General features: G+C 38.8%; 4 protein-coding genes across 5 annotated transcripts; 2 read left to right on the forward strand and 2 right to left on the reverse strand.

Moving 5' to 3' along the window:
- The first annotated feature begins 878 nt into the window (after positions 1-878).
- Positions 879-8,553, forward strand: Elys (AT hook containing transcription factor 1 homolog). The gene is made up of 6 exons (XM_078185205.1): positions 879-1,179; positions 1,350-1,727; positions 1,791-2,091; positions 2,162-8,116; positions 8,192-8,263; positions 8,414-8,553. Exons 1-6 carry the CDS (start codon positions 1,150-1,152, stop codon positions 8,419-8,421), a joined length of 6,744 nt encoding a protein of 2,247 aa, XP_078041331.1. The 5' UTR covers positions 879-1,149; the 3' UTR covers positions 8,422-8,553.
- Positions 8,554-9,227: 674 nt separating this feature from the next.
- LOC144472270 (uncharacterized) lies at positions 9,228-11,697 on the reverse strand. Its single transcript, XM_078185206.1, has 5 exons — positions 11,378-11,697; positions 11,225-11,287; positions 11,030-11,147; positions 10,802-10,967; positions 9,228-10,728 (listed from the first exon to the last, which is right to left on the reverse strand). Exons 1-5 carry the CDS (start codon positions 11,433-11,435, stop codon positions 10,012-10,014), a joined length of 1,122 nt encoding a protein of 373 aa, XP_078041332.1. The 5' UTR covers positions 11,436-11,697; the 3' UTR covers positions 9,228-10,011.
- A 1,287-nt stretch (positions 11,698-12,984) lies between these two features.
- On the forward strand, positions 12,985-16,110 carry Mgat1 (alpha-1,3-mannosyl-glycoprotein 2-beta-N-acetylglucosaminyltransferase). The gene is made up of 10 exons (XM_078184514.1): positions 12,985-13,572; positions 13,899-14,025; positions 14,226-14,331; positions 14,424-14,581; positions 14,666-14,896; positions 14,966-15,333; positions 15,406-15,510; positions 15,572-15,662; positions 15,723-15,893; positions 15,971-16,110. Exons 2-10 carry the CDS (start codon positions 13,921-13,923, stop codon positions 16,082-16,084), a joined length of 1,449 nt encoding a protein of 482 aa, XP_078040640.1. The 5' UTR covers positions 12,985-13,572; positions 13,899-13,920; the 3' UTR covers positions 16,085-16,110.
- A 917-nt stretch (positions 16,111-17,027) lies between these two features.
- Nd-19 (NADH dehydrogenase [ubiquinone] 1 alpha subcomplex subunit 8) lies at positions 17,028-18,353 on the reverse strand. Of its 2 annotated transcripts, XM_078184517.1 has the most exons (4): positions 18,317-18,353; positions 18,067-18,255; positions 17,676-17,851; positions 17,028-17,594 (listed from the first exon to the last, which is right to left on the reverse strand). In XM_078184517.1, exons 2-4 carry the CDS (start codon positions 18,193-18,195, stop codon positions 17,369-17,371), a joined length of 531 nt encoding a protein of 176 aa, XP_078040643.1. In that variant the 5' UTR covers positions 18,196-18,255; positions 18,317-18,353; the 3' UTR covers positions 17,028-17,368. The 2 variants fall into 2 exon arrangements, with proteins under 2 accessions (XP_078040643.1, XP_078040642.1); XM_078184516.1 differs by having other exon boundaries at positions 18,067-18,351.
- Positions 18,354-18,497: the final 144 nt, after the last annotated feature.

The following is an 18,497-nucleotide window of genomic DNA, read 5'->3' on the forward strand; positions in this document are numbered from 1 at the left end:
AAATAAAGATAGAATGGATCTTTAACAACATGGAATGATAGTATTTGGTCAGTTTTTGTATCAGTTTAATTAATTATAAATTATTTTTAGTTTTGTGTTCTAATATCAAATTTCGGAATGAATGATTCAAGCCGCTTTTTGTATGAAAATTCATGTAAATTCCGGAACGAATTATTTGCTGCTCTTAAACGGACGCATAGCGCCACATTCATGTAGCGGCAAAACGGACAAACTGATCGTCAAATTACCGACAAGTCAGTAATTGTCTTGGAATTGACTGTCAGCGCCATATATCGACGAATAGTAGAACCTTTCTGTCGGTATTTGACTAATAGTTTGGACATTATGCCGCTGCATAGATTTAGTGCTACTCGAACGCTTAGGAGCGGTCGAAATTTACACGAATTCTTCTACGAAAAGCAGCACGAATCATTCATTCGAAAATTCGATATTAGATATAACACTGAAAATAATTTGTAACTAATTAATTCTGGCTCGTATATGGAAATAATCATTATAGGTAACATGCTAGAAACCCTCCTGTATTTCTCAACCAGAAAAATCCTTATATGGTTTCCGTGATGTCACAAAATTAATTATTTATTAGAGCTTGCTGTTACGTAACAAATAATTCTTGCCGAAATTTGCATTGGGTCTTGTGGAAAAATCGTAAGAATAAAAATATTGAGCTTAAATGAAAGCTGACGGACTGTAGTTTGCAGAAATCTTTATTATATAAAATAGCAAAATATATTAGAAATCTAGAAACAACATTTTTAAACGATACACATACGTAGTTCAAATGTGCGCCCATTTTCAAATGCAGTTGGCAGCACGTGCATGATTGGTAATGTTTCCTAACGTACTTCGCAGTTGTATAATTGCGGTTTTAAAATGAATGCACGAGTGGTGAAACGAATTTAAATGTAATACTACGATTTCTTACATGTTTCTAAATTGCATGGTGTCATAGATACTCTATTAGATGGTATTGTAAATATACGGGCTACAAGCTGGTAATAATCATTGTCGTAGGAACGTGACGGAATCATTGAAATTTGGCGGTAACATAACCTTATGGTGACCTTAGCTAAATAACATATAAATGATTTTTTCGCATTCATTGTGCTTTAATATTGCCTTCAAAAAATGAAAGAGCTGGAAGAAGTGAATTGTGAGGTAAGCCCTGTTGTCAAATAATCTTCATTTTCCTTTGGAGATATTCGAAATATTTATGGTTGTTGCACTGGGAATGTTTATGCATGTAAAAGTAAAATAAAAATTGTACGAAGTTTCATAATGCAATGAATATTTTTGGTCTAATATTTACCTTTTTACTTTATGCACAGATTCACAACGTTATAGACATTCAGCATACATTCTTGACAGAATCCAATAATGCAGAAGGAGATGACAGTGGACCTTCTAATGGTTCGCGTTCATATAGTGCTATCGATGGCCATTGCGGAGGCTTCCTAAGCGATGCCAAATATGCTTGGTTAAGCTATGGTTCCCACATAATAATTTTTAATACAAAAACTGGTGAGAGTATCAGCTCATGGGCATTTCGAGGGAAGATCACTTGCGCGTGTCAATTTCCAGCCCAACCTGGAGAGTTACCATTGCTTTTAGTTGGTTTAGATAACGATGCCACTAAAATCAAAGATTCTGTAGGCTTGGTGTGCATCTTTGACTGCAGCACCTCCCGTGTTCTGAGAGCTATAAGAGTACGTTTCATATTGAAATACTGTAAAATGTTTGAAGTCAATACTGATATTGCATTTTTCTAGATGCCAGTGGGAGTTGAACAGGTTTGCATTGTATCTGGTGGTACAGAATGGGAAGAATTCAATGAGAAAAGACCAGATAATTTTCTAATGCAGATGGATGGGATAGCTTGCATAGTATTACGTAATCTTAATCATCTCATGATTGATCTTCAAAGATCCACATGGGAAACACCGGATGATTTGTCTCTTCTCATGGATGAGACCTCACCGGCCGAGATAGAGTTTCTTACGTCAAAAGATTCTCTTCATAGAAATCAGTTGAATAAGAGTAAACACATGGTTTGCAATTTAATGAATCAACGTAAGAGAATTTCTGTGATATTTATTTATTTTTGCTAATCACCCATTTAACCATGATGGTATATTTTTAGGCATAGAAAAACACATTGGATTCAATCGAGAAGAGTTCGAATCGACTGGTTTCTTGGATGAACGATTAACAAACATCATCATCAGTTCCACGAAAATTGGTTGCTTGATATCTGGATGTTTAGGCAGAGTCATAATATGGCAGAACGATGGTTCTGTAGGCTGGATAAGCTTACCAGTGGACGAGACTATGATCGTAACGCACTTAACGCTATTGGAACCAGCTGACGATCCCAGACCTTTCTACTATTTATGGGTCGTTTTTCAAGATGAATCGTTGAAGATGCCTCCTCTCTTGAGAATGTACGCGTTGTTGTTTGAGCGGAAATACTGCGACAGAGGAACAAATTTGTATTTCAACCTAGAAGCAGACGCAAGCCTTAAATTCGAAATGGAATTGGATGCAAACGACAGAGTGATCAATCTGTCTGCCATCGAAAGAGAAATGAACATAGATCATATGGAGCCAGAGTCCAAACGAGGTGAAGACAGCTTGTTATTGATTTCCAGTACCAATCGAACATTGTTGTTCGACTTGAATCAATGGTACAAAGAACAAATGCCTCGAACTGTTAGCGAATGCAAGAATCCCAACAGTGTATTGGCTAGCTACAGTGTTAAAGCTCGGCCGACTAATATAATGAACAAAGATATAGTTAATTGCACTTACGTTCCTCGTACTCTGCAAGAGTTTCCAAACAACAAATTAAGTTCATCAGAAGAACTGTTCTATCCAAACTCTCTAGCGCTGGAATGGATAGAACTGAGCCTATCGAAACTAACATTTTGGTTGTCTCGAGGTGTTCAAGCCGAACTGCTCCACGAAATGGCTATTGCCGGGCCAATCATATTAACTGAACCCTCTGAAATGTTTCACAAATGTCTTTCCGCTGGTCTGGTACCATTCAACATGGAGGTGTCCTTCTCGAGTGACCATAACGCTCAAAGGGATATGCTGTTGTCCCTCTGTTTAGAACAGCACTGGGCAACCTTCTTGATAAGATGTGCGAAGGAATGGTCGGATGGAAGCGCAGCGTACATGTATCCGAGCTTCTTGAAATGGGGTATACAACGTGCCGCTACGATCAAGATGATCGGCGATCATCTGTGCGTGCCTCTGTTCGACCAATCCGGCAACAACATTGGAGAGTCTGAGTTAAAGACACTAAGATTTTGTTATCAACAGCTGGAATGTTTGTCAAATGTGGTATCGAAGCTGCCGCTAGAAACAAGCAGCTTAGTCAAGCAACGAAAAGCACTGAAACGTGTATCGATATTTTTCCAGGTACTTCTCTGGTTCTATGATGCAGGCTTGTTACCTGAATCACAGTATATAGAGACATCGATGTCTACAGCATCAAAGATACCTTACCCATATGAAAAATTGTATAGCTTGTACAAAGAGAAGAGAGAGTCTGTCGTGAACGATAAACAAGATAGCGAGGTCGAAGAGGTACTCTTCATTGATGAACTGATAATGCGGGAATGTCCTGCTTTGAATTCACAATGGAAAGGGGAGTCCGGAGACTTGTCTGCGAATGGTTACTACCCTCCTCCGTCGTTGCAGTCTTTATTAAGAAGTTATTTAACAGACTGTGACCAAGCGGAAGCAGATAAGTTGGAATGCAAACATCAGATTACCATCTACCTTCTAATGGATTTGGCTTTGTTATTGCAAGGCTCTTACAGTGGCGTGGATCAATTGATCAAGTACCCTTCTTCATTCAAGATAAGCTCCAGCATCATAAAGCTGACGCAAGCATTTTGGTTTCTAGACCATGAGGACTATCACGGATTCCTAGACATGATGACTGGACAGTTAATCTCTGACTCTGACATCAAAGACTGGCATCACAAGCTTATCCTAAGAACCTTGATTAGAAATAATCAGCACAAACTGGCTTTAATGTATCTGCGCATAAAAAAGCCTCCTTTATCATCTGTTCAAGATCAGAGCACATTGATTGGTTTGTCCGTGGAGCATGGACTGGTTCAGTCAGCCTTTCATCATAGACCACAGTCCCATTATGCTCAACTACTAATGTGTTTCTTTCAGTCGTGCAAAGCTTACAACAAACTTACCGATATTTTGCACCTGGCTTTAGATACAGAAGAGGAAGAAATGTTTGTCAAGTTTTTAGAAGAAAGCAAGTCCGAGGACATAAGATTGTTGTATTATCTACAACGCTGCCGATACATGGAAGCGAACAGTGGCAATTTTGCTGTTCGATTCAATCCCGCAGGTTCTAGAAACGATCATATAGACATGCTGAATGCTTACAATGCAACTTTGCCCAACATAATGAAGAAGTTCTCCATGAATATGGGTAAAGTTAGCTCGGACGCCAACTCGGAGCCCAAGTATCCACGGCCAATGACATACAATAAGAATTTTCAACGAGTCACGAGCATCTACGAGACAGTTATCAAGAAGGCAAAGGAAACTTTCCACAGGGACGAGAAAGCTGCGATTCCTTTCATCACTGCTCCATGTACCACACTGAAGCCAAATGATGTGCACGTTAACATGAACTGTGTTATGTCTCCAAAAATCATGCAGACACATAGGAAACGCACCTTGGACGAGGTGCAGACCGAAGAGGATACTGAAATGAAAACACAAGAGAAAATAAAGCGTAGAAAACTGGTGGACGATGGAGAAGCGGCATTGAGCGCAGCCTTTAGCACTCCATTGGTGAAGCGCAAGGTATCTCTTATGGACACCCGTGTCGAGACCCCTCATTCTATCTTAAAAATCAGACAGCTTGTACGAAATTCAACGCCTTCGGAGCCGAGCCTTAGTCCCATACACGTTGATGTCACTGATAACCTGGTGTCTGATAAAGAGAAGAAGATCAACAGGCAAATACGGTTCAACATCTCCCACACGAAAAAGAATGCATCGTCCGACGAGTTCTGCGTTAGAGATAATTTGTCTGACATAAATACTTCTGAGAAGATCGATGAGGTATTCTTCAACTCGTTAGAGTCTAAGAAGTCCCTTATGGAGAGTGCAGTATTATCGGACACCAGCATATTGACTGTTCATCCCAGGCCAAGCATCAGAAGATCTCACCTACAAACCTCCACAAACTCGATTCAGGACCTGAAGAGCTTATTGGACGATTTCAACACAACTTCGTCGAAAGCTACATTAGAAACGCATCGAAAAAGTATTTCAAGGTCCTCTACTTCTATTTATTCGTCTGCTGTGCTCTCACCCGACAGTAGCTTTGAGTTAAGGCAACCTCTGGGAAGATCCAGTACAATCCCTACGCAAATGGCAACCACGTCCAACTGTGCCAATGCTTCCATTGTTTCCAATTTCCCAGAGCAGGAAAGATCATGCCAGAACAGCGAAGAAGCGATGGACACCAATGACGAAGAAGTACTACAAGAAGAAGAAGAAGAAGAAGAGGAAGCTATCCTGGACACGTCATCATACGTACAGTCCGCGTCTCCGGTTTTGGAAAAATGTAGTCATTTGAGGTTCAACGACAGCAACCTATTGAATATATATAAAAATGGAGACATTTCTAAAGATCACGAAGAGGAGAAAATGAATGTTAGCTACATTGAAGATCAAGAAGATGACGATGAGTTTGAAAGCTTGTCTAACGTGAAGGAAAATAGTTATTTGCAGTCTGATAACAAGGGACAACGGGCTTGGTCGCGTATGTTTCACGATATCGGCAACAACGTGCAAGAGCACGTAGATCTAAAGAACGGTGGACACTTCGACATCACTGACGATGAGTCCTCTAACTGTGCCGAAGCGATGGTTCTAGCTCTTGATGACACCACTGATGCAGTGGAGAATCAGTCTAGAACGACTCAAGTCCGCAGAGACAACGAATACGATGCGAACATTACCGACGACGAATCTGATACCAGCAACCAAGCAGACCTTAGAAAATGTGCTGAAGAGTCAGTACTCCTCGATAATAATAATTCCACAGCTGGAACAGAAGTAGACAAAGTTGCTGGTGTTTCAGCCAAGTGTGTAGTGTCTGAGGGCTCTGACAAAGAGTCCTCATCGGTCAGCGATAGCGTCGCATTAAGGATTACTAGATCCAGAAGAGCCTCCTCGACAACGAAGGAGATAAGATCGTCTGTGATCAATTCTCCTACGAAGACTGCACCAAGGACTTCAGCGAGATCAAGAAGAGCAAGTTCGTTGATGAAAGAAGTGTTGCTTGCCTCCATTACTACTGTAGAGGAAAGTATCAAACGTACAGGGTCTTTAGAGTCGGAAGAATCATTGGGCACTTCTTCTCCGAGTAAATTGAGGGGAAGAAGAGATTCATTGATTGCTAAGGATATCTCTTCCACGGAGGAACAAGCGGAAGAAGACGCAACGAGAACTACGCCGAGAAAGGTAAGAGGTAGGAGAACGTCATCCGTGGCGAAGGATCTTCCCCTTATAGAAAATCAAGGTGAAGAAGATGCAGGAGTTTCTACACCAAAGAAAACAAGGGTTAGACGAGCGTCTTCAGTGGCAAAGGACCTTTCTTTCGTGGAGGATCAAGAAAAAGAACACATAGGAGTTTCCACGCCAAGGAAGACGAGGGGTAAAAGAGCATCTTCGGTAGTAAAGAATCTTTCTTCTATGGAGGGTCAAAGGGTAGAAGATGAAAGGTTTTCCACTCCAAGGAAAACAAGGGGTGGAAGAGCGTCTTCGATAGCAAAGGATATTTTTCCTACTGAGAAACAAGTGGAAGATGTCTCGCCAGGTACATCAAGAAAAACAAGGGTTAAAAAAGCGTCGTTGACAACGAAGAATACTTCTCTGCTGGAAGAAGAAAGGGAAGAAGACTCCTCAATATCTTCTGTGTCGAGGAAGACTAAAACTCGAAGAGCCTCGTCCGTGGCAAAAGATGTTCATCCTGTAGGGAAAGAAACTGAAGAAGAAACACAAAACACACCAAGGAAGACGAGGGGCAAAAGAGCCTCATCCGTGGCAAAGGATCTTTATCTCACGGAAGAAGGATACGAGGACGACGGTTCAAGCACTTCTCCGGCAAGGAAAACTAGAGGCAGGAAAGCAACCTCCAAAGACGTTCCTCCTATCGACGACGTGGGAGAAACTAGAACTCCAGTAAAAAGGAATACAAGACGAGCAGCGTCTGTGCAAAAAGAAGTGCCAGAGTCATCGACGTTCAGCAGGGCTTCATCCTCGTCGAGCATAGCAGTTGAGAATGAGGAGAAGTCACACTTGGAGTCTAAAAGTTCAAAGGCAAAGGGTTCGAGTGCAGGTGGCAGGTCATTACGATTAGAGAAAGAGTCGAAAACAAACGAAGAAGCAACTGAAGAAAAAAGTACTGCTGTATCAACCAGAAGACGTGCTGGTTCTATGCCCAAGGAAACAATTGATACCGTAAGGACTCGTAGAGGGAATAGCGTCGTGAAAGACATCATCCCAGAGGAAGACCTCGAGTCTTCATTGGAAGTGAAAAGGAAAAGGCATGCGATGATTACTAGTGTGGGAAGTCCAGCTGGAAATGTCAGAAATCGAAGATCATCGATACAGTCGATACCTGAAGAATTAGAAGAGATACTGAGTGTACCATTGAAGGAGAGAATATCGGTTGTAAGCAACAAAGAACAGACGACGCAATTCCCTAGGCAAAGAAGAGCTGCGAGCGTCGAAATTCCACAAGTAGACACAATTAAGAGAACTAGGAGTACCCGTAACAAAGGCACAATCCTCAAGCAAACTATAACTGAAGAAGAAGTGTCTGAGGAGGAGGACCAAGTAGACACAAGAGATATTAATGTTAAAAAAGCTTTGACGAAAAGGAAGGTTACTTCGGTGGATGCTAATACCAAAGAGACCACCGAAGTCGTCGCGAAACCAAGGAAGGGTACTCGAAGGCTGAGTGCCAAACAAGATGCTAATGAACAGTTCTCATTTTCCCAACCGGACAAGACAAATGATCCACCATCGGATCAGAAAGGTATTCTTTCTTAGACAAGTTTGTTGGTCTGATTTTATTCGTAGAATGTTGATGATACCGTTTGAATTGTTTCAGCTATTAAAGAAGTGCCCAATTACATATTTTCTCCACCTCATACCAGGTCGAAGAACATATCACCTGATAATCGTACGTGGTTATCTTCCAATTAGATTTGCTCTGTCTACAAACTTATACATTTTCCTTTCCCTTTTACTCTTGATGATACGCTTTGTATATTTGTACAGGAACACCCTGTATAATAACATACTAATTTCTCTTTTTCTATTGTTCAAGCAGGAGAATGAGCAGATTTATTCCCATAGTGAGCGGGAATGAATCAGAAGAGGAAGAATCACAGCATATTGTACAGAGAAAGTCACAGTTTAATAACACGGGTAACTGAATTTAGGTTTTTTGTAAATTGTAAAACAAAATTTTCATTGCCTAAAAGATCAAATAGCACATCGAATAAAAGGCAGTTAATCATTTCATTTTCTACTAGTTCTCCGATTTTAATTGGACTACTTACCGTCATATTTATAACGATCAAGAATTATGAATATTCCTTTCTGAAATAATAATCTCTCTTTTAAATGACGATTTTTTTATGATTTCTTTATACAGTAGGTTATAGAATTTGATAAATGGGACCATGAGAGGCGAAACTTTGTTACTGAAAAAGCAGACGTTTTCTTTTTGCTATTAAATATGTTATACCAGTGAACGATCCCATGTATTATCTTTGAGCTTAAAATTTATGTTAATAAGATATTTTGAGTAGAGCATATTATTAAAGTGAATGTGCTTTATTGGAAAGATTATTTTGTATAATCTATAAATTTTTGTTCAAATACTCTGTATACTTATTTTATTATTTTCCTTGCCATAGAACTCCGAAACATGTAGACAGTTGTACAGAAAATGAAAAAAATTATGTCGAACAAGCAGCTAGTGTTAGTGCTTGTATATCATAAGAATTAATTACTTTTATATACTATTCATCAAATATATTTGTTACATTATATTATTGTATTTTTTCTTTTTCATACAGCAATCTCACGGAGTAAATTTACTGTTGTACGTTATAATTAATACGTGTATGGGGTTTTTCATGATAACGTGTATTATAGATTTGTAAATAATTTATTAATATACCCATGTATAGATGTATTCATACAATAAATGTAAAAAATAATACTACTTCTATTGAATACATTTCCAAACAAACACCATAAATAATATAATGTTTATATTTTAAATACTAAACTGCTATTTAAATAATACTAAAATGTAACTGCTTTAATATTCTTCTGAATTATTTCATAGATTGGTCAAAATAATGTAGAAATTTTGTTTCTGAAACTTAAGTATTTGGAAGTTGTTGCAGAGATTATTAATACAATATACTTTACTAAATCTTTGAATCTTAATAACCTTCTAAAAAGCTATTAAGTTATCAAGTGCCAAGCACTTTGTTAAAGCACACCATTCAAAATTCATTTGCTTTTTAGTTTGTTAATAATTATACTCATTTGTGTTCAAAGTGAGCGCTCATAATGTCAAATTTGACAATACGTTATTTTTCGCGCTACACCTCCAACACTTAACAAAGAATATTTCTCTCTAAAAAGTAAGAACATTTTGTTATTAAACCTATGTTAGTAAACATTAAAAATTCGTCGATCTCATTTTACATCGTATCGTTATTTTGAAGGCACATCTAGCTTCATACCGTGCAAAAGTATCGCTTTTAATGGGACAAGATTCTTCTATGTCTGAGGCTCTTTTTGAAGTCAAGCTCTAGATTTCTACAATATGTAACTAAGATTATGTTTTCATAGCAGCAGAACTTTTTCATCGAAAAGTATTTGTGGTATTCGAATCTTGAAATCGTTTTACTGCTGTTTGCAGCCGTTTTTCCTTCTACGTAGTCTTTTATCTTTGTGAGCTTGCGACGGGAACGGAATTTCATTTCTTCGTTGTCCTTGTATAGGCATATAGTATGGAATATGTTCTTTCAAAATCTCTTGCAGTGGTGTAGGTAACTGGCTGAGTGATGCAGGATTGACGGTACTGCTCGAGCTATCACAAGTACGCCAGCGCACACTCACATTGTAAGTGGGATCAATAATTGCAGCTACATTTGGTACTTCTCGTGTGCTTTCGATAGGGTCGTCCAGTATTTGAATTTCCTCGGGATCCGGATGTTCCGGATAATTTAGATCAGGCTGCATCCTACTTTTACTAGAAGTGCTTTGCAAATCTAATTTGTCTGGCTTCTGAGGCTTTTGGGTAACGTTTTGGTCCTCCAGCTCTTTCTGAAGTTGCTTTTCGGTAACGTTTTGCTCCTGCAGCTCTTTCTGAAGTTGCTTATCGGTAACGTTCTGGTTCTCCAGCTCTTTCCGAAGTTGTTTTTCCAGCCTTTTCTCCCTTGCCCTTTGTCTAGCCTTCCTAGCCTTTGCCTGCTCTTTCTGTTGGAGCATCCGAGCAAGTTCCGCATCTTGCGCTTCCATCGCCATTTTTTGATCTGAAATAAACTGTTCATGGATAGGTCCGTCATGAGTGTCTACAGCGTTTTCCTTTTCCTCCTGCTGCAATTTCCTTGCTAGTTCCTTTAATTAATAAATACAGTATCAGTAGAATATCATTGTTAGCATCTAAAGATAAATAGCATTATACTAGTACCTTGTCTTTTTCTTCTTGAATATGTTTCTCAAAATCCAATTGTGTTACTTCATCGTCTAATCTCAACTGTAATCTCATCTGCTCTTGTAATTCCCTTTCTCTTTGCCTTTCTTCTCGCTCAAGAGCCAAAGCAATTTGCTTTGCCACCAGAGCATCCCTTTCCTCCCTGTAAAATCACTCTATGTAATTTTCTGTTGGCACAACATATAATGATAATTAGATACAGACTGTTGTTGCACATAGTTTTGATATCTCAGTGATTCCAATTCCTGCTCCTCCTTGGCTTTCGGTAGGTCTTCTCTCACTTGTGCATTCCGCACTTTATTACCAGTGTAGTGTTCTCTAACTGAAAGTAACAATACAGTCCGATCATTCTTGTAAGGGGAAAGCATTTCAATGTGTTTTATTTTATTAAATACCCACTTTCTTCGTCCTGCAGACGGTACGCGAGCGCTCCATCCTCGTGGACTAACCACTCCCGACAAACTATGATAGCATCAAACAGAATTACATTAAGTCGCCAATCTAATCGTTGATCGTGATCTGACAGTAGATATTCGAGAACAATTATCTTACCTTCGTTTACTCGACCAGCTTTGGGAAGAAAGTCCGAGCCCAATACGGATTTCGCCATCTCGTATACCAGTTGTCTTTACTTCCGTCGAAGAATCTTACGAGTCGTCTGGAGTCGTTCGACTTTCTTGTTTACAACCACCTTACGAGACACATACGTCGTTTTCTCTCCGCCTTGAATAGCAGTGGATAGAATCTGTGTCCGTGTTAGTCCTATTCTCTTCGAAAGCGTGCATTACTCTATTCGTAGTATGCGTTCGAACATTCCCCATGGACGTCTGTATCCGTGTATCTGCACACAATCATGCGATGTTTCAACTGTAGTTTCTCTGAAACGTAGCAATGGGTATGAATGATTCACGAAGAAGCGATTTTCTATCAACGTTCCGGTTAATACCATAAAGCTATTTGGCAGTATATTACAAACAGAACTCCTGCTGCTAGACTGTTTGACTATTCGTATATAATTAAAAGCTCGAGGGTAAACTAACGGAATAATACAAGTAAATTATTACAGGATTGTACGTTTAGACCCAACACTCTCCGCACGCTGCGTTCAATGTTATTCATACTAGTAGTAGTTATTCTAGTAAAGGTAGTACGCGTCATAGTAAGGGAACGTACTCACGCTGAACGTTAGTCAAGTGGATAATAGAGTTCCTTTTAGAAATCTAACTTGTCGTTGTAACTGAAAGCACAATTTGCCCGATGATTTTATATGAATCTATGAAAACTACCGTAAATATAATAATTTAATTTGCACAAATTTCCGTCGCTTCGCTATGCATTTAACGACAGTATCATTATTAACGTCTCGGAAAATAGAACGTTGACCTAACTATATTTCCTTTAGTCGTTAGCACATTGGTAGGTGATGAAATATACTTAAACTGCTACACAGTGGTACGAATTGATCCAAGTATGGTTGCCATGAAATTATCGATTGATTTAAAGATTCTCGTTACATGATAATGATTTCATATTGAATGGGGCTTCAGAACTTCTATATTTAGGGATCGTAAATCTATGCCCCAAAGTCCTCATCTTAATGTCTTAACTCGTTCACAGTACGGATCCCAAATCATCCTGGGCAAATCTGTACTTGTGAGGAAAGAGGATCGTCAGGTAATTCCAATGTTACCTACATTACAATTTCAGAATCAAAGGAAAACGCTGAGCAGTTTTAACATTGTCCGTTAGACGGCATCAAGAACATGGGGTGCAGGTGCCATCTTCTGGAAAACTAAGAAAATGATTTGACAATCAGCTTGGACGTTTTGCGGTAAGATGACGCCACTAAGCTGGTTGGAAATTATAGTCCACATAATATCTAACGGGATATTTTTGAATTAGTTTGGCTAACAGTTTCAGCGATTTGCCACTAACCCAATGGTCGCTGTATGGACTCTGCACAAAGTTTCATTTTGTCTCCGCCAGAGGCACCACTATTGTCTACTTTAGGCGTAATAATTCTTGCCAGAATTCCCGTATGATGGTATAGAGTATGTGGAATGAATTATGTATTGGGAATTGTATTTAACACAATACAAACACTAACAAACGAAAATCTTTTCGGCTATGTTTCATAACGCACACGAGTACGTACGCTTGTATGTATATATATCATATTGAAATCCGTGGATCGGTTATACGGCTTTAGGTATGGTCGCATAACATTTCACTGTATACATAGATTTAATTTGCTAACACGCTCCTAAGGATTCGAAGATGACAAACAGTGCGACTGTGATACGAGATTAATAATGGCGAAATGTTAATCGATAAACTTTACAAGTGTGGAGGTATGCACGTGCGCGTATAACGTGTGCGAAAGCACAGCTACAAATGAGAATACAACGTGGCTCCACCGTACGGTTAAGATCCTTCTACGGGGCCCTTCTACGAGGGAAAACGATGCATTCCTTCTCGAACAAATTTTCTCCGCGTCCAGCGCAAAGGCCAACAATGGAGCTTGCAGGAGCCTGTCAGCGCGTGAGACTTCGCGATATTGTTTAGAGCAGATTAATTCACCGTGACCGTTTACCGACACACCAACACGGCTGGACCTAGACAACACCGATTGGACAATCGTAAACCGGGCGACAGCCAGATCGCGAGCCAATTATCGCTTACGTGCGAGAATGCACGTCGTCCTCGTGTAGCGACAATCGAGGAGCGATTACGTGGATATCATAATGGTAGGTAATGAGGATAATCTAATCTGATAAACATACAGATTTCATGATTTTATTTAGGCAACGAAAAAGCAAACAGAATGGCACACTCTTTCGATCGACGTTTCCATTGGGTATAGTATAAGTAAAACCGCTACGCGTTTCCTTTTCTGTTATCTCTTACAGATAACAATTATAAAGATCCTTTAACTTGAAACATTTGTTTGCTTTTTTAAGCTTAAATCTGTTAGCATTTGTTAAAAGAATTATACAAACGTGACACATGTTGTTGTGTACTCAAGGATTTTAACGAGATGAAAAATAATCCATCTTTGTTTCAATTGTTATAGATGAGGTGACACTGGTTCTGCCATGCGGAACAGGTCAGTCAGCATTATTTTTGGCTCTCTTGTCCTATGGGGTTTGATTACATACTTTCTAATCTCTGATCAGCCAGTGAACAAGGAAAGAGATACAGTAAGCTCTTTGAAATTGTAAATGGATCTTGTGGTTGAATTCTGTTTGGTTGAAGAGTCGACGGGTACCAACAGATTGAAGAACTATTTTCCTTAAAATAGTTGATCCAAAACAATTCTGTGCATGCTTTAATAATTACACGCGAGAATTTTGGAAGAATTGTTCAAGATTAGAGAGTTAAGCAGGTCTTTTCGTTTTAGGCTAGAGTATCCAATCAAATTAGTAAATTGGAAAAGAGAGTGAAGCAAGAGATTGCATTGAATCAGGAGCTTCTCCAGGACATCAAAGAAGACAAGCAACGTAAAAGTATGTCTCAGTTATATAAATATTTGAAAGTATAACTTTTAGGATAACATAAAGAACACTGTAAATATTGTTTTCTCTGTTTCAATGAGAAGAGAAGCTAAATGCAATAACTGCACATGTGGATGCCAATGAGAAACAAAAGGACAAGAATGATATTGCCCGGGACGAGGTTTTATTTGAGACAGAAAAGAAAGACACTGAGAACTATGACAAGGATAAGCAGAATTTGCAAGAAAAATTGATTCACTCGGTAAAATATCTTTTTTAGGAAGAGTTGATATATTGTATGCTATTAATACAATTTGCAAATCCTATATTTTATCTTTTTAAACAGACCAAAATTCCTTATAATGTTCCTAACAATGGAAAACTACCAGATGGATCTCCAATAATAGCAGTCTTAGTATTTTCTTGCAATCGTATCACAGTACAAAGATGCCTCAATCAACTGATCAAATACAGGCCCAGCATAAAACAGTTTCCAATTATTGTTTCTGAAGATTGTCAACACCATCAGACTGCCGAAGTTATTGCCAGATATGGAGATCAAATAATGCACATACAGGTATGACATGCTGCATGCTCATTTGTTTTGGGTTCAGAGAGATTACTAATGTTAATAAATGGCTTGCAGCAACCCGATCAGTCAGATATCGAAGTACCACCAAAAGAGAAGAAGTTCAAGGGGTACTTTAAAATTGCACGTCACTATGGATGGGCTCTCAATCATGTATTCTTTCAACTTCGGTACAATACTGTGATAATAGTGGAAGATGATTTGGATATAGCACCAGACTTTTTTGAATACTTCCTGGGCACGTATCCCTTGTTAGTATCCGATAATTCTCTGTGGTGTGTGTCGGCATGGAATGACAATGGAAAAGCCGGTTTAGTCGATGACAATGCGGCCGATGCATTATACAGGACAGACTTTTTTCCTGGTCTAGGTTGGATGCTCACCCGTCAATTATGGACTGAACTGTCACCAAAATGGCCCAAATCGTAGGTACAAAATATGTTCTCTGTTTAAAAGGATTTCTTCGATTTTAAGTATTTAAATGATCGTTGTAATAGATATTGGGATGACTGGATAAGACAACCCGAACAACGTCGCAATAGAGCATGCATTCGACCGGAGATATCAAGGACGAGAACATTCGGTAAAACTGGCGTGAGCAAGTACGTATGGAAAATATTATCGACATAGATACAATTTTAATGCATTGATTTATTTCCACAGCGGAATGTTCTACGAGAGACATTTAAAGTATATTAAGTTGAACACCGAATATGTGCATTTCACAAAGATGAATTTGACTTATTTGTTGAAGGTGAGAACACAATGCTAATATCCTAGAAAGGATTCGATTTCAATGGAACAAATGTTTCAGGACAACTATGATATAAATTTTGTGAACGAGGTGTACCAATCGACGGTGGTCAGTTTCTTGGAATTAAAAAACGGAAAAGTAGTTGCGCCGGGTGCGGTGCGAATACCTTATTACAGTCGTCAAGCGTATAAAATCACTGCCAAGCAGTTTGGATTGATGGACGACTTTAGGGTAACTACCAGGGCGCTTTATCTTTTTTATTCCGATCTCGTATAGATTAAGAAATTTCTATTAATTTCTGTTGGTAGAGTGGTGTGCCCAGAACAGGATATCGTGGAGTAGTCACATTTTTCTACAAAGGCAGGAGAGTACACTTAGCACCCAGTCCGAATTGGAATGGTTACGACATTACCTGGAGCTAACAGAGAATCCGGCACAACAGAGGGATTTGTTAGATCATACGAGTTCATTGCTTCCATGACACGTTCGTCGAGAACCGAGAGTGAATATTTTCATTGAACAAACACTCCCCCACGAACGTTCGTCTGCTTGTAATTTTTCTTGTAGAAAACTTGTGAGCGAAATATTGAAACACATACTGTTAAGTGATATGTGAGAAATTTGCATAGTGCCTCACTGTTTGTACTTGCAGTGCTATGCAGAAGTGGGGTCTCCAGGTTAGCAGGATAATTGCTCGCTTTTGCACCCTGGAACATTGTACTTGCATAGCACTGTGTATTAAGATGTAAAAGGACTGATAACAGAGAATTTCAATTATTTGTGCAACTGGACGAGTAACGACACTATTCTGCATTTCTAGTAATTACTTTCTTCCATTCTGATTAACGAATCTCTTCCAAAAACTTGTTTAAAGACTGTTCTTCGAACTTACTTCTGCTAAGATGTATAGTGTGAGGTTACCTTGAAACAAACGGTGATATACGTCTAACACAGTTGCACGAATAATTTAGACTCCACCATTATGTACATAATGTTTATATTGTATGTCACACGTGCACAGCTCATCAGCAAACACAATTTTTGGACTAATTTTATTTTCCGACCTACGTGGAGGACGATAGATGCGTTAGTCCAGAAATGATGTTTCCGATTGACTGTGTATTTCGTGTGTGTTGCTCACGGGTAATTACCGAAAACAAAAACAAACTCTAAGGTGCAAATCTGCTGGATTTAGAAATGGTTATTACCACGAATTGTTGTTTTGATTCATACGGCAAGGCAGAAAGGAATGCCGATCAATGTCGTCTTCTGCTTTCTTTGCCATACAACGGTGAAGGAATGTTCTATTAATAAAGAACATGCAAAAGTGCTGATATTAACGGAACGATTCATTTGCGAGCGATCAAGAATTCCCAACATTTAATGTTTCAATTAAACACATGCATACACACCTATATCTTCCCCACAAGAATTCTTATTTGTAGATCATTAGTTACTCGACTGTGAACAATTCTTTTTTCATAAATACAATCTTTCATCTTGCAACCAGTGAAGCAGAACTTATTCTTAATGAAGATATATGTTTATTTCTGCTTAGTAGTATATAGCTTTTGACAAATAAATCACATATATTCGTATCCACTTCTGGTTATACAAAAAAAAACCAGTACAATTATTTTGATAACTTTGGTTCTTCCAAGGTTCCAGCATATACGATAAACGACTATAAACATATTGCAACTACACTATGAAGTAAATCTGCCTCTGAAGTTATATTTGGTTGAAGGAGGATCAAAGAGTGGAGGAGGATCAGCTGATTTATCCCATTGACGAGGCACATCTTTAGGCTCTTCTGGCTTTGGTCTTGATGTATTATGAACTTTGGCTTCACAGAAGTATCCAGCGTGTGGTCGTTCTATTTGCAGATTCTTCAGAACACAATTATCTATCACTGCCTGAGTTTTCCGACATCTAGTTGCATTCAAATAGTTGAATTGAAAAAGTTCTTTCTTAAACGTTGTTTAATAAATGTTAAGTATAAAATCAACATACGGAGACAATTCCATGGTACCAGAGGAGCGTTCAATACAATCCGCATACTGATTAAACTCCTTCTCGCAATGTTTTTTGATACCTTGAAATACTTCTAAAGCACAGGCAGTTACTTTTTTCCCTTCCTGAATACATTTTCGCGGATCCTTAGTTTCTCGTTTGCATAGCATAAACTCCTGAAGGTAGAATGATAATATAGTAACTAATTAATTATAAAAATGATTTCTTTCGAAAAAGAAGTCAAGGTTATCACACCCATCTAATTGTATACTGTCACCAATTGAGAAGGTTATATAATCTTTGGAAAATTAATGAAGCTCGAACATGGGATTAAAAACGAATGTGTAGTTAAACATATTTAATACAATTAGAAAAAAGTGAAACTGCTTACATTGTTGTCCCATTCACATTTCTTCCCAATGTAGAAGGATGCTGCCTGTAGGAACGGATAACTAACATTTATCTCCTGTGTGGTTAACTCTTCGTCTGATGGGATCGTTGTCTTGTGTGTGACAACCATAGTGGCGATACAGTACAAATAATAGATCCGCTGTTTCGATCTATGATCTCGCAACGGTCTCTAAAAAGAGACCGAAACTACTTTAAAATCGATACAATTATGATCCTTCGGTAACACTAACCTTTCAAATGCTAAAGATATACTGGCAGGAGTTGGCGACTGTGGCGCCTCTTGTAAAGAGAAAGTAAAGCTTTCTTTGATGTCCGTACAGCGCCAATTAGGCCAGTGGCAAAACGCTTAAACTGTTGACCAAATTAACAACAGTCGAATTTGGCATCCAGTTCGAGCGTTTTGCCGCTACA

Source organism: Augochlora pura, chromosome 7 (genome assembly GCF_028453695.1).
Source record: "Augochlora pura isolate Apur16 chromosome 7, APUR_v2.2.1, whole genome shotgun sequence".
Classification (NCBI taxonomy): Eukaryota; Metazoa; Arthropoda; class Insecta; order Hymenoptera; family Halictidae; genus Augochlora; species Augochlora pura.

Excerpts from the sequence above, each read along its gene's own strand:
- Elys (XM_078185205.1), top strand. The coding sequence starts at position 1,150 with ATGAAAGAGCTGGAAGAAGTGAATTGTGAG. Across the intron at positions 1,180-1,349 it reads TGGAAGAAGTGAATTGTGAG|ATTCACAACGTTATAGACAT; the intron begins GTAAGCCCTGTT and ends CTTTATGCACAG. Across the intron at positions 2,092-2,161 it reads TTGCAATTTAATGAATCAAC|GCATAGAAAAACACATTGGA; the intron begins GTAAGAGAATTT and ends GTATATTTTTAG.
- LOC144472270 (XM_078185206.1), bottom strand. The coding sequence starts at position 11,435 with ATGGCGAAATCCGTATTGGGCTCGGACTTTCTTCCCAAAGCTGGTCGA. Across the intron at positions 11,288-11,377 it reads AGCTGGTCGAGTAAACGAAG|TTTGTCGGGAGTGGTTAGTC; the intron begins GTAAGATAATTG and ends ATGCTATCATAG. Across the intron at positions 11,148-11,224 it reads CCGTCTGCAGGACGAAGAAA|TTAGAGAACACTACACTGGT; the intron begins GTGGGTATTTAA and ends TGTTACTTTCAG.
- Mgat1 (XM_078184514.1), top strand. The coding sequence starts at position 13,921 with ATGCGGAACAGGTCAGTCAGCATTATTTTTGGCTCTCTTGTCCTATGG. Across the intron at positions 14,897-14,965 it reads ATCAAATAATGCACATACAG|CAACCCGATCAGTCAGATAT; the intron begins GTATGACATGCT and ends AATGGCTTGCAG. Across the intron at positions 15,334-15,405 it reads TCACCAAAATGGCCCAAATC|ATATTGGGATGACTGGATAA; the intron begins GTAGGTACAAAA and ends TCGTTGTAATAG.
- Nd-19 (XM_078184517.1), bottom strand. The coding sequence starts at position 18,195 with ATGGTTGTCACACACAAGACAACGATCCCATCAGACGAAGAGTTAACC. Across the intron at positions 17,852-18,066 it reads AATGTGAATGGGACAACAAT|GAGTTTATGCTATGCAAACG; the intron begins GTAAGCAGTTTC and ends TTCTACCTTCAG. Across the intron at positions 17,595-17,675 it reads GGTACCATGGAATTGTCTCC|ATGTCGGAAAACTCAGGCAG; the intron begins GTATGTTGATTT and ends GAATGCAACTAG.